The sequence below is a fragment of the Sinocyclocheilus anshuiensis genome, unplaced genomic scaffold (assembly GCF_001515605.1).
Source record: "Sinocyclocheilus anshuiensis isolate Anshui unplaced genomic scaffold, SAMN03320099.WGS_v1.1 scaffold668, whole genome shotgun sequence".
Taxonomy (NCBI): Eukaryota; Metazoa; Chordata; class Actinopteri; order Cypriniformes; family Cyprinidae; genus Sinocyclocheilus; species Sinocyclocheilus anshuiensis.
The window spans coordinates 397,337-412,424 of record NW_015557097.1 but is presented as its reverse complement, the minus strand read 5'-3'; the positions used below and the strand labels follow the sequence as shown (position 1 = coordinate 412,424).

Below are 15,088 nucleotides of genomic sequence, written 5' to 3'. Positions count from 1 at the left end.
GCTGTCTTAACCGCGGCTTGTGTACTGCATCATTACTGTGTCTGTTCCCCTTTCGGGCTTGAACTGATGGTAAAACTAATGACATTATTTACTGTCTTTACATTTATTTTGAAAGATGAAGCTCGCGATTATGGTAAGGGGCGTTACATTTCCGACGAGTGCTTGCGGTGTTCGGCCAATCACAATGCACTGAGTCAGCTGGCTAATCAGACTGCACTTGTCGGAAGGAGGGACTTTGTAGAAAGCGAAGCGTTTGAGAGAGGCGGGGCATAGAGGACCTACAATAATGTACAGTATTTGAAAAATAATGTGTTTTTTGAACATTAAAGCATGTCAACATATTCTGTTACACCAAATACACAAAATAATGATCTTTAAAATAGCATCATATGACCCCTTTAAGTAAATCCAACACATCATTTTTACCAGTGCAAGTGGAACATGCTGTAACCTATATAGTTAACTTGGACCAGACTTACCAACACATGCAGTTATGAAAATAAAAGACCCTTTACATAGTGAGCACACTGTGTTAATGGACGTCCCCTGTGGGAGCAACATGTTGGGGGTGCAGAGTTTCTGCCAAAGAGCAAAAAATAAATATGTTTCAAACAATAATTGCTATTCTGACTAGTTTGTGAGAATAATTGTTCCTCACACTACACCTAGTCAGCGTATCCATAAGGGCTTAAGTGTCCTATTGGGAGAGAAAATCTGAATCGCTGAACCATTAAAAGAGTTAACTGCTCTGTGAACAGGTGCCACCTTCAACATCCAACTTTCCAACTGATTGCTCAAAAAATGGGGCAATTAGTGCTTTGACCATTATATTTTCTGACATTTCAAATGCTGAGGGCAAAGTCAGTCATTTACAAAGTGGAATTGGATGGGATCCCTTTATTCACTATTGGCAATGGTTTTCTCACTCACTTGCTCACTTAATCTCTTCTCCATTAGATGATTTCCTGTAGCGTTATTGTGTTACTCCAAACTAGGCCCCATGCAGTACACAAACAGCTCTGTCCAATGGAGATCTACATTACCATTATTAGTGTTTTAAATAAAATATACTGATTGTTCATTAAGGATGTACTGATATTAAAATTCAAGCCAACACTGATAGGCTGACAAATTATTTTTATAACTGATAAATGGCAGATATTAAAGTTCTATACTGTTTTATCTAAATAAATGAAAGATAAAATAAACAAAAAATAAAAGCAATCAATTAAAGCAAATTTAGACATCACAACATTATAATGTGCAGTATGAAAAATGGATATTAATTTAAAGATTACATTAATAGTGTTTTTGAAGATTAAGTGAGTATTAGATGATTACAACCTAGTGTTAGATGATGTGTTAGATGATGAAAATCTAAATGTAAAAAAACAAACATGCATTTCAGCAGAAATGTGCGTGCACAATTATTAAAAAACAGTGCATTCATTTTCAGGTCATTTACAGTGAGCTCCTACAGGCAGGTGCAGTTCATTAGACGTCTCTCTTCTGGACTCTTCCCATAGACCTCAATCCTTTTCCAGACTCATTAACTCTTCCATCCCTGCCAGCTGACTTCTAATAGTCTTTCTGAAGCTTATTTTATTTTATGCTCATTTTTTACTTGACATCTTGACACTTGGCTTGACGGAATGAGGTGTGGAGTACTCAACTGTTCTGAGTGTTAAAGACCGTCATTCCTCTCTCTCTCTCTCTCTCCAAAGATTTTTCACTGACCAGTCAATGGCCTACTTTTCTTCTTTCTCCCTCATTCTCTCATGCACCCTCCCCTCTGTCGGCTCCAAAGGATAGATGATTGTGATCCTTCTCTTTCCATCCCTCTTCTCCAGATGATTTGGGAAATTTCAGCTGGAACACGTTTTACAGCAAGAATCAATCAGACACTATGACACATCAGACTTTCACCTGAAAAACATTCATAGACAGAAACATATATGACATCATTCATTCATCTCTCATATCATTCATAAGCAAACAAGTTTCTCCTATACAGTACAATGTCATTTTTAGCAAACCTCAAAATAAATATCCATTTTTCATATTGTACATTATAATGTTGTCTTGCCTAAATTCCCTTGTAGCATTTAGTTTTTAGAATTTAATTTTTTTATTTATTTAGACAAAATAGTATATAATTTAATATCGGTTATAATATAAAGATACTTTTCAACTTCTCAGTATCAGCCAGAATATTAATATCAGTTCATTTTTACACTAGTAGTTATTATTAAAATGTCAAAGCTTCTCTTTTCCACACAACAAACATTCATTATGATCAGTGGCTATTTATTAGGTTGGATTTTACCATGAGTTTTGCAGTACATTAAACAAAACACTTACATTTATTTGAAGAACCACCAAGTTTCTAAAATGTTCTCTCTCTCTCTCTCTCTTACGTTTTACTGATGTTTTACCTCACTTAATACACCTGTGTTTAATAAGCAGTGATTTGTTACTCTAGATAAGGTCTAAGTTGCCTTACACTACCCTAACACTGCATTACTACATGTCTCTGGAAACAGACAAGTATGTGTTGCCTTTTTCCACCCTGAGTGACCTCATTTGAACAGAGGTTTTACTGAGCTAGGCTTATGCCATCAGCTACTCAATGTCTGCCAAGATAAACGCCCTCTCACTAATGTAACTCAGAAACCTTTTGGTCGAGAGCAGAGTGAAGAACTCAGTGTAAGGCTCACCAAACTGCATTACAGTTACACCTGAACCGCAAAACAATCCCACATCAATTAATCTCCAGGGTTTTTCATTTGCCACTAAAACTGTTGTTTTTTTTTTTCTTTTGATCTGCACTGTAATTAGTCAGACCTTCAATCTCAAAGCCAACATAAACTTTCTTGTAGAACACCTGGCTCGAAAATAAGGCTTGTTTTTTGTTTGCTGGCACAGATCAGCATTCCCTAATCAAATTAGAATCCTGATTTGATTAAGAAAGAACAAAAATATAATAATAATTCCAAACACCTTGGTTCCTGTTTAGTTGCTGCAAACAATGGATGAAAAAACATTTGGGAGGAAACCCACAAGTGGACAGTTTGATTGTTACCTATAATATCATTCAACAAGACTCAAAGTCAGTGATATCACTGAGCTGGCATTTACTAAAAGGGCACAAACTTTACTTGTGAAGCTTGTGCCAGGACACAAAACCAAAACACAACATATTATAGTCAAACAGACACCTGTTTAAACCAAATCTATTCATAATGCTTTGCACAGGTTTGACATACTTCCAGCTTGTTAAGATCTTCTGACAGGCAGCATGCAAAAGTGCCGCAAGGCTCGTAACATAATCTAAACTATTTCCGCTACACCCGAGTGCTTTTTTGCTTTTGTGTTTAAACTTACGCTGTGACCCCTCAACACACATACACACACTGGCCCACACACGCACACAAAGGAGTTTGCACACATACAAACACTTTAACATTGGCCTACAGGCGCAAGCTTCTCATGCTCATACACACAAATTTGCACACATGCGTTCAGAGTTCACGCTGGCCCACTATAGCATTTGCTAGAGGAAACAACATTCCATAAACAAGATGTGCAGTGGAACGAGAGAATAAGCTTCATTGATAGTCCAATAAACAACTGAAACATTTCCCTGACTCTAAACATAGATCACTAAGAAGATGGATGCCACCTCCTCATAACTGTTATGTTAGGGAGTACTGCTATGTCTAGAATTAAAAAGGTTGTGATACTGGACATCTACTACAGTGTTGAGTGTAAATGTGTGTGTGTGAATGCAAAAACTAATAAAGATACAAACTGGACCTCTGGTCTCAGACGTATCGCCCCTTTGTTTCTTGACCTGACCTGTCTCTTGTTACTGTTTCCCCTTTCACTGTCTCATTACGCCATCCCTTCCACTCTTAGCAGTGAAAATCCAATCTAAACACTCTATTAACTGGATGGCTGCATTGTATTTTGTATGGCCGCTTTCCTTTCCCATGATATTATGGGCCGTCCTAGGCTGGCTCTCCTCCTCTTTCACCCATATCCTTCCATCATGGGTAGGTTATGCTATGAGATACACTGGGGAAGAGAAGTCACGAGAAACAAAGGCTGCGCTTGCTGGAAGTAAACACTCCTCAGACCCAAAGCCGCAGAACACAAGTGTTTTGCATCTCTTTTTATTAAAAATGAGTGAATATGCTGAATGCTGAACATAAATGGTTTTCTTCAGGACAAAGTATTTAAGTCTGCAATTATACTTTGTGAAAAGGAAAGCAGCATTTTTAGACTGGAAAATGGTAACTGACTTAGAGACCACATCAGAGAACAGAAACCAAAGACTTGACCAAAATACCAATGTTATGTCTCTGGACCAATCCAAAAACTGCACATTCTACAAATATTTTCAAAGTGAATTCCTCTGTCTGAAATGCTTTATACTTTCATTCTTTTACAAGATGCTCTTTCTTTCCTTTAACTTTTGTTGTCTTTAGTTGCATTTCAAGTGCAAAAGTACACTGCTGTCAATGGCGTCAATAAATGGAATGTTCATACTGTGCTCTTATAGTGAATCACACATATGTTGTTGTTGATGATCAATGTGTTACAATTGCCTATATAAGAATATACTGCAGCTGCATCCTGTAAACCAAGCCAAGTCAAGACAACCTGGACATAGCTATAAATATAAGCCATCTGGGCCAGCAAAATGAACTTCACATCCGGACTTCACCATTCAGCCAAACTGAATACTATGACCCAAAGTGCATGCACTTAATGTATCCTAAATACATATCCTAATAGGAATTTCCATTACTTGGAAAATGCTCATTCTAATTGAGAGCACTCAAGAGCAAAGCACCACCTGAAGAATAAAAAGTGTAAATACGCTTGCAGAAACAAACACATGCAGATGCACATTGACCTAATACTCACTAATGTGTGTTAAGGTCCACAAACTGAGACGTAAGCCCACACAAACTCAGTGATGCTTAGCTGACAATTATTGTGGTGGGTCGTTCTGACCCAGGAGTGCTGGAGACATGTAGTCAGGTCACAGCTGTGAGAGTTACACACAAAACCACATGTACGTGTGTATACAGACCCACATACACAATGAAACACTGAATGGTACAGCTGCATATACACACAAACACAAACTCTTAAAACAAAATATCCCTCACAATTGCTGTTTCAATGCATATTTTGGCTGGCCGTTACATCCCAAGAGAAGGCATAACTGTCACTCAACACACAGAGAGAGAGAGTTTGGAGTTGCAGCTGGGCAGCAAAGAGACTGATGATCTAACAGCGAAGTGAAGGGGATTTCCATAAACACACTTGATGTACAGGACTCAATGTCTTAGCCTATACCCCTCACAAACAGCCTGCCAACATCAAACGGCTTCAATTTACGACTAGCTAACACCCAACACAGCTGTACTAATTAGACATAGCAATGTCACTAATACTCCAGAACAGAGATATTCTCTACCAACATGAAAACTGTTAAATGATAAACTTGGACTTGGTCACACAAGCTACAAATTATTGCACCAGCACCATCACCCAAAATCATGCAAAATTGATGCACTTTAAGATCACTGTAATATTAGACTCACTAAAATTATTTTTATTCACCCCATTTGATTCAGCATTCAAATGCAGTTGTTTTATGTTAGTCACATCATGTGTGTAGCTCTAATTCTGAATGCTTATGTATTGAGCAAAGCATGTTTTGCTTTGAATATCTAGACTAGCTGAGCACTCTCTCTCTCTCTCTCTCTCTCACTCTCCCTTTTCTCCCATAATCAGTGATTTGAACTGAAAGAAGTTTTGATGGATGTGTTCTGTGCAATCTCATAGACTGGCTGTTTGAGCTGATATGTAATAAATCTGGATAGGCTCCAGATTAACTGTGTGATTATGAGCCACAGAGCAGGCAATGGAGACCAGACCATGTCCATATTCTCGGCCTCTCTAGACTCTTGGCAAACTGAGCCATTTCATCCAACACTCTGCTCTATGCTAGTCCAGACATTACCCAAATAAGGAGGGAATGTGGAAGGCCTGTATCGTTCTATTGTATATTTGGTCTAATTACAGTGATATATAGAAAATGAAATTCGTTACACATTACCGATCTTTTGTATTCCTGTGAAAGTACCGGACTTACCGTTATTTTATATTCCTGTGAAATCTGAATTCTCAGCAGCCATTATTCCTGCAGAAATCATGCAAACATGCTGATTTGGTGCTCAGGTAACATTACTTATCAATGCTGAAAACAGTTGTGCCACTTAATATTTTAGTGGAAACCATGATTTTTTTTCTGGATATTTTGATGAATAGAAAGTTCAAAAGACAAACATTTATTTGAAATAGAATTATTTAGTAAAATTATAAATGTCTTGATTGTCACTTTGGATCATTTTAATGCATCCTTGCTGAATAAAAGCATTCATTTAAAAAAGTAGTCTATGTTGTAATATTTCATTTTACAAATAAAAATGGCACAATACTGTTTCATTGCGCAATACTGTTTCAAACAAAATTTGAGTGTGAAACAGTACACCTATGACTAACCTTTCCAGTCAAAGACCTCCATAAAACGAATGTGGCAACACAAAACTTCAAAACTTCTGTTTAATGGTGCAATATGGAGATTTGGCCTCTCTATTGTCATCGGTAGTTGAAACATTAAATTAAAGTAACTTGCAAAGTTATTTATGTCAGTAACAAAATATGCAAATCATTATTGTAGGCTTACTGTAGTAAATTATGGTAGGGAAAGAACCGTTTTGAACACTGATTTGTTGTTGTTTTTTTTACTTTCTAATTTTTGTTAAAGTTGCGATGAAACAGAATCTTTTCTTCCGTATTGTGATGTACATCATAATGTAACAGATTATCGAAAAAGAAAATGTAGTATGGGAACTTGGTTCTATGCATCGGTTAATTGAATTTTGAGATGTGGACGTCAAGGCAGATAATGCGAACACATTGTTACAATAAACACATTGTTCACAATAAAATCTAAAATATCCATTTAGAAAATGGATAGATGCCTAAAGGGACAGTTCACCCAAAAATGAAAATTCTGTAATCATTTACTTACTTAAGTTCTGAAACTGTGGAATACAAAAGACTGGAAGAAGATGTCCATACAATAAATGTCACTTGGGTCCAGTGTTTCTGGACCTCATTGACATTCAAACTAATGCGTTCTACAGAAGAAAGTCACACAAGTTTGGAACGACTTGAAGATGCATGATGCATGAACATATGCAGGTATTTGCTAAAACATCTGGTCAGTAGATGCATTTTTATTGACCATCTCCACATGCATCTTGTAAGGGTCATAAGTTTATAAGTTTAAGGTAGAAACCCTCAGCCCTCACGTTAAACTGAGCTATCACAAAGAACATCCTCTCTGGATGAAAAAGGAAAATATAATTCCACGCTGTCTTCACCCAATGATGGGTTTCAAGCGGCAGTCTATGGAGCCATGGAAAAAAAGAATAAAAAAAGGTAAATTTGATTTTATATTTCAAAATTCTGACTTTATTCTCGCAATTCTGGGATTATATCTCACAATTCTAATAAGGAAAAACAACTCATCATTCTCTCTTTTCCCCTCTGCTCTTCTGGCTTTTTTCCTCCGATTTGACAAACTCACTAGTTTTGAGTTAAGTCGAGTTATAAAGTCCGAATTAGGAAATATAAACTTGCATTTGCGAGAAAAAAAAAGTCAGAATTGTGAGATAAAGTAAATAAATGTTAATAGTAAGGTTTAAATAATATTTATAATAGTAAGGTTTAAATGATATTTAATGCTGTAACTGTAGGGCTAATACAATACGTCCCCTATGAACAGCATATGTGAATATTATGTAGACCTATTGTTTAAATCTAATTTATGCTAGTAGAGTAAGTAGAGTAGAGTAATCATAGCAGTTTTCATCCATAGTACGTTATGTCCATTTAAACGTCTGCGTTTAGCTTGAAATGACGACAGTATTCTATAAAAATTATTTGCATTCCGATCTTGACATCAAAAGGCACAAAAATATTTTTTTCTTTTATTCCATGGATTTTACCCATTTACCTCCACTTGTTCCCAGTGTTTTTCTGCAACCACTATGCGCGCGCAGCTGCAAGTGACGTAACTGTGACGTCTACTCATGTTTCCTGTCGGCTCAATTTTTGAGTGGATTTTGCTGTTCCGATTCGCATGAACGGTATACGAGTGGAGCGATTGAGCGGAGCGAACACGAATAGAGCGGGATAATACGCAGAGCGTCACACCACGTGAAAGTGAAACCTGAGCGGTGAACTAATTTTCGGCAGCCGAAATTTCGGTGCATCTCTAATTATCCTTTTTTCCGACATCAGAAATAGATATTATATAATAGATGCTTTTTTTTTACATTTTAGCAATTTAAAAATATTAAAAAAGGATTTTTTACACGGCACCTCTGCTCTCGACAGACAGCACCCCGGTTGGGAAACACTGGTCTATAGAACGCTTGCCTCCACTCTTTTATTCGGCCTGTGTCCCTGTGTGTTTTTCCCTAACGGTGACTCTTCGCGATTACAGCCTGTAACGGGCCTCACCACATCCTCAGCTGTGAAGGGAATGTGTTTGATCTGTCAGCTGTAACACTTTCAAATGTGTATGATGACAACACCTGCATCTCTCTTTCCGGAAAGGGCACTTACAGTAATAAATTTTCACGCTACATCAAAATTATTCCCACTTCAGTGAGTGTGTTGCAGAGCACTTGATAAAAACACAAAGAGGAGAGAAACAAAGTAAAGAGAAGAATAAAAGGAAGAACTGGGAAGGAAAAAGATTTGTGAGAGTTTAAAGCACAATGAGGACACTCTCACTTGTCAAGAATTTACACTGCAGTTCCCTGACCTCTGCCCTCCATTTGTAGAGGTCCAACATAGCCCTCTCTAATCCAATGTCCAAACACACATCAAAAGACATGCCGATTTTGGAAGGAGAATATCCTTTTGATGGAAGGCTAAGATGAGGAACATTTTTAATCCTCAAAACTCAAATTAAAAATCAGGCGAGTTTGCATGCTCAGCATCATGTGGCATTGGTTTAGAGCATATGTAGAGAAAGGGAGTGAGAAAGTGCAAGAGGGAGAGAGGGAGAAAGAGCAGAGCCTTTAAATTAGAAATCTGAAACTTGGCGATGACATTAAAACAAAGAAAAACGGATTCGGTTAAAGACAATTGAAAAAGAAAGTTCCACCATACTCACGATAGCTAGAGAATAACCAGACTCAAGTGGGAAAGCTGTACAATGCCAGGTAATGAACATGGGGATTTAAAGTTTATAAAATCAAATTCAAGTTGCTATTCCAGCAAATATCATAATAATAACAATATTTCTCTAGTGCTGATCCTGGTGTGACAAAAGCTGTGTTTTTCAAAAGAACGAGAGAACACACAAAGACACACACCACTCAAGACATTCTTTTTTGTAAAATAAGTAGCATAAAGTGTGATAATAAACATCATGTTATGTTCTTTACTTTCTGGAACTGACTCAACATTAGTCAAATTGCTGATTTGATTTCAATGCTATCATGTAAATGATGTCACTTCACACTCACACCCCAGCAGTTCCCCACATTGTATGCCAGCATTTTGCATATCAATCAGCCGTAGATGCTACAAAATCTACAATCATTCATTTGATCAAATCAAGAAGCGTCTGGAATTAGATAATCTCTGAGATATAAAGGCTGTTTATGTTATGTTCGCCCTGACTGACAGCGATCGCAAAACATTACGTTCTCTCTTGTCTCCCAGACTCTTTGTTAAAACTGTCTGTTGCTAATCAGGCTTGTCTGATGTTGGACTATTGGCAACGGCTGTGAGAGAAACAATTTGGTTTTTATCCGAGCTCAGGTAGTGGAGCCAGATCAGTCTGTGTAAAGATCCAGATCCAGAGGCAGTAAAGGTGAGGACACTGGTCACATTCTCATTTACTGTATTTTGCAAGATCTGGAGTTACAATGCGACAAGTGATCAGAACAAAAAGTTATTCCTTTAAGAAGAAAAAAAAAACTTGGACACAGTTACAATGAATTTGTGCAGAAAAATCCATAACAACTGAATGGAATTGGATGTAATGCAAGATAATATACAACAGTTAGTTCTGATTCTCTAATCTGATTGGGCAAGCAGCATTCAATAGTGCTGATATAGCCTACAGCTGATTCTGCAAACATAGAATACAAACATAGAATAACTGGCCATATTGCTTCTGAAATGTAAGTTGCTCGTCAAGATGAACTGATATATAAAAATCACTGTCACAAACGTACTGCAGTACTGAATATCAACACAACTGTGATGACAGCACAGAGCCTGCCGAATTGCATCAATACTGATACTAGGGTATAACTGTGGTGTGATATTGCTTGATTATTAGTCTAACTTCATCTATATATAACCCAAAACTCACCACTAACCCTAACATTCTAAAGGACATGTCTTTTAAAACAACATAAGATATTGTCCTGTCAGAGGAAATTAAGCCATTTCTCTTTTCACTTGTTTTCAGGCTAACATTATTACACATCATTATGAATTACAATTTACATACAGTATGTCAGGGGGCAAAACTTTCATTTAAAAATAAAGAAATATCAGAAGCACTTATTTTCTACATAAGTATTTTTATAAAATCATATAGTCTTCATTGCTGAAACATATGTAGCTGTAACTAAGGTTTATTAAAACATACTGGAATGAAGACATGCACCATATGGAGATTGTTTTGTTAGACTAACAAAATTGTTCTGAAAATCCACTTAAACTTTATTGAAGAAAATGGATCAAATTTTCTTAAAAGCTTGTTTAAAATGACTGCAGGGTGTGCTGAAGTCCATTGCAGCCGTAAGTAATTTTAAAAAATATTACAAGCATCTAATGTCATAGCATTCTTGTAACATATTCTAATCTATAGCACACTAGCTTTTCACTTCTAGTCTCATACTGCCATCATCCTTACAAACCAGAGTCCAGCAAACTCACCCATCAGTGGAGAAAAATAACCCAATAGCGCCATCTGTCGTATGACAAGCAATATAGCAGGGATTAGATGTCTATTGCTTACAGCGCACGGTTTGTTTTGGTTGCATTATCTGCAGCATATTAAAGGCATTAATGTTCAAAACCTATATAAAGACGTAATGGTGTGTCTTATAAGCAACTGTGATGCAAATTAGAACGAAAATGACATTATCATCACTATTTCACCAGCATTTTGGAGTCATTCATTCTGAAATGAACTGGTATGTGCTCATTCTCAAATAGGATTCAGGTTATGAAACACCAAAGTTCATCTGAACCAGCAACTCCTAAATTAGTTTCATTCCTCATTTGTTTTACAAGTAATTAATTTGAGGAAATTCCTCCCAGATCATTCTAGGCTCATTTAGTGAAAATCAATTCTCAGCTGTACTAGACTGGTCTGAATCTGAGACCAAACAAGAGTATCAGCCTGTGTGGAGTGTTCCCATGATTCTCTTTGTGATGTTCTGGAGTCTGGGTCATAGAAAGGCACTAAGCATCAGCTCATAAATCCAGCCCGACCTGTTCCTGACCCACTGCTTCCCTTCCTCAAACCACCAATATCTCTCCACAGCCTCAGCCACAGGGCCAGAGTACAGAACCCATGAGAACACAGCTCAGTGGAACAAATACAAATGCAATTGTTTTTTAATGGAGAAGAAGCATGTGTTTATTGGCAGGTCGGAGGGATTGATGTGTGTGGGATCAATGGTGCTGGATGTGAGACTGGAGCAACTGAATAATAACATCAGCCCTGAGTCCCTCAGTCACTATTGCTTATTCTTTCTATTGTTCTATTTATCTTTGTAACACAAGGATCAATGTGGAGGATCCAGACTATAAATTAGAATTCACTTTATGATCTATATTACAATATATATACAGTGGTGTGAAAAAGTGTTGGCCCCCTTGGCCTGGGTGTGGCTAGAGAAATTGAACTCAGGTGTGATAAACCACAGTTTTAACAGGGGGGCAAACACTTCACACAGGGCCATGTAGTTTTGGATTTTGTTTTCCCTTAATAATAAAAACCTTCATTTAAAAACTGCATGTTGTGTTCACTTGTGTTATCTTTGACTAATATTTAAATTTGTTTGATGATCTGAAACATTAAAGTGTGACAAACATGCAAAAAAATAAGAAATCAGGAAGGGGGCCAACACTTTTTCACACCACTGTATATTGGATGTAAAATGTAATGCAATATTGGATGTAAAATATAAGTGACTCAATATTAACTTGCTTTTAAACTGTTGTATTAAAGCAATATCAAACTCACAATCATGCTTTTGGCCCAAAAATCACAACAGTTTTGTTTGTGAGATTTTGCAAGGAGCAACAGCAAGAAAACCAAGACAGGAATGATAAATTGCAACATTCTAATTTACTACTGCTAGGGACCAATATTACATGAAAATGGCAGCTGAGGTAAAGTCCATCAACTGGAAAACCTGGTGGGGACTACAAAGATCTGGAAGGCTAGAAGATATTTCCCCTCACCAATAAGTCTATACTGGGTGGCCTCTTATGAAATTAGTCACAACTTGTCATCCAAATGTCTCAAACCGGGAAGTGCTGCCAAAGCCACGGTAGCCAACTGTGACTGCAACAGCCAAGCATCAGGGATCTGTTTAGACAGTAAGAATAGACAGCTAAGCCAAACCAAAAATGTCCATCTACACAAACTAATATCAGTGGTTATTATATTCTGATGAAAATATAAAATTGTCCTCATCCCTAAGCTACTCTTTTTGTAGTTTGCAAGGTTCTGACATCTGCGTTGCCTTACATAATACACTGGGAGCCCGTGTTCTGTTGGCTTCTGCTGGTACAAAGTTTTGGAATGGGTTACCAGCCTTTCATTTCACTCAAAGCCTCACAAGTGTGTGCAGCAAAAACAAGTGCGTAAGCAGTACCACATTTCACAGCAATCAGGTCAATCCCTTTAATCTCTGCATGTTTCCACGTCAAGCTTGTATCTAAGGACCTTTACAAACAAAAGCTCTCAGTGAGCATTTCATTGTCATTATGCAAATAAGCAATGCAATGTTACTGGAAATGACCAATATAGCTTGCATACTCCTTTCTGTGACATCACAGCCACCTGCAAGGCTGTCAGGGCCACAGAAAAGAGCCTGTGTGGGCACCCTTTATGAGGTAATTTCCTCATACTTTACAGTCATTATGGCCTGCTGGGCCAAACACAAACAGTGCTCAGTTTTAGTCTGATAAGACAAGTGTCCATGACAACACGAGTGCAAAGCTCTTTTCTCACACACCAGTTCTCACTGGTTAGACTGGCATGTGAGTTCATTTCTGACAGCCGGTTCTTAAGGATAGCTGTGGGTGGTTGTCTGCTTTGACTGAAACTGTTAGTAGTTAGGATTAGCTCACTCAACTTTAATGAAAAGACCTCGTGTAGGATTTGATTGCATCGACTGATCTGAAGACAAAATAGGAAAACGATTGGCATACAACCAGGAACTGAAACACTTTTCTCTCTCTATCCCCGTCATTTACTGACAACAATTTCCTGTGCAATGAAAAGTGGCAAAAGGCCAAAATAAAATGTAAATAAAATCAATGTCTAATATGTGCTCTAACTTAAGAGTGCATAATATGTGTAATCTATACTAAATGAAAATATTGTGTACAGCAACATATCAGGATGTTGTTTAAACTTATACTATGCACATCTATATCTTGTACCTAGTTGTAAATGTTCATATGGTTAATTATTTGCATTAATTATAAACATTAATCTTGATAGTACAGCCCCAAGTATAGGCTAGCTGACTGTAAGGAATGCTAAAGACATGCATAACATCTCAATGTCTTTGTTTACACTGCTGTTATACAGATGAAAATTACATTATTGAAACTAAAGATAATAATTTGAAAGTTATTAAAGGTGCTGTAGGCTATGTAGCGTTAGCCATTCCTGAATTTATGTCAGGGTTAACCACGGTATACCATGGTATACAGGCCTATTTACATGTCAGGTGGAAGCAAAGCAAGCATGGCATTTGTTTTAAACCACGTGGAAACTCATTTCAGCAGATTCACCAATATTCACACGTCTTCTTTCTTTTTTGGTCTCTTTATTTTCCTTTGTCTTTTTATTCCTTTAAGATGCTTAACTGCCGACATCGTTTGAATTGTTGGATAAAATGTCGCACCCTTCAGTCCAAACTCTTGAAAATCATGAAGTTCATCTAGCGCGTTCTTAGCATCCGACTTCCCATATATAGATGGATTTCCTGCCGCTTTGTGAACGCGCAAAAACATTGACAGAGAGAAAGCGCCTCAAAAGCTTTCGATTGGCTAATGACGGTGGCTAGCGATGACTTTTTAAAGCTTAAAGGGTTAGTTCACCCAAAAATTAAAATTAGCCCATAAATTACTCACCCTCAAGTCATCCTAGGTGTATATGACTTTCTTCTTTCAGACGAATCCAGTCGGAGTTATATTCAAAATTGTCTTTGATCTTTCAAGCTGTTTAATGCCACTCAGCGGGTGTTGCATGCATCAGCCCAAAAGAAGTTAAATATAAAGCACCCATCCTGAGCTGTGCTGAACTCATACATCATCAGCCCGGAGCTGCTTCTGTGTACAACTGTTGGTGCAAGCTACATTAAAGTGATTATTACATTTTGAATATGGATATTTTTCTCACAAAAATGCATTGATTCGGTACAGAACCCCCCCGCCCCCCTCCCCCGGAGCCGTGTGAGACACTTTAATCTTATGGATGGACACTTTTTATTTAACTTCTTTTGGACTGATGCATGCAACACCCGCTGAGTGGCATTAAACAGCTTAAAAGATCAAAGACAATTTTTAATATAACTCCGACTGGATTCGTCTGAAAGAAGAAAGTCATATACACCTAGGATGACTTGAGGGTGAGTAACTTATGGGCTAATTTTCATTTTTGGGTGAACTAACCCTTTAAGACTACTTTTGACTACGTTCAGGGAGTACGGTGAGT

At 37.5% G+C, this 15,088-nt stretch overlaps 1 protein-coding gene across 1 annotated transcript in view; it reads right to left on the bottom strand.

Moving 5' to 3' along the window:
• Window positions 1-2,622: 2,622 nt before the first annotated feature.
• LOC107677409 (sorting nexin-19) overlaps window positions 2,623-15,088 on the bottom strand; it is a 29,955-nt gene continuing 17,489 nt past the window's right edge. The window contains 1 exon segment of the mRNA XM_074186967.1: window positions 2,623-2,738. Coding sequence (XP_074043068.1) covers window positions 2,623-2,738 — 116 coding nt within the window.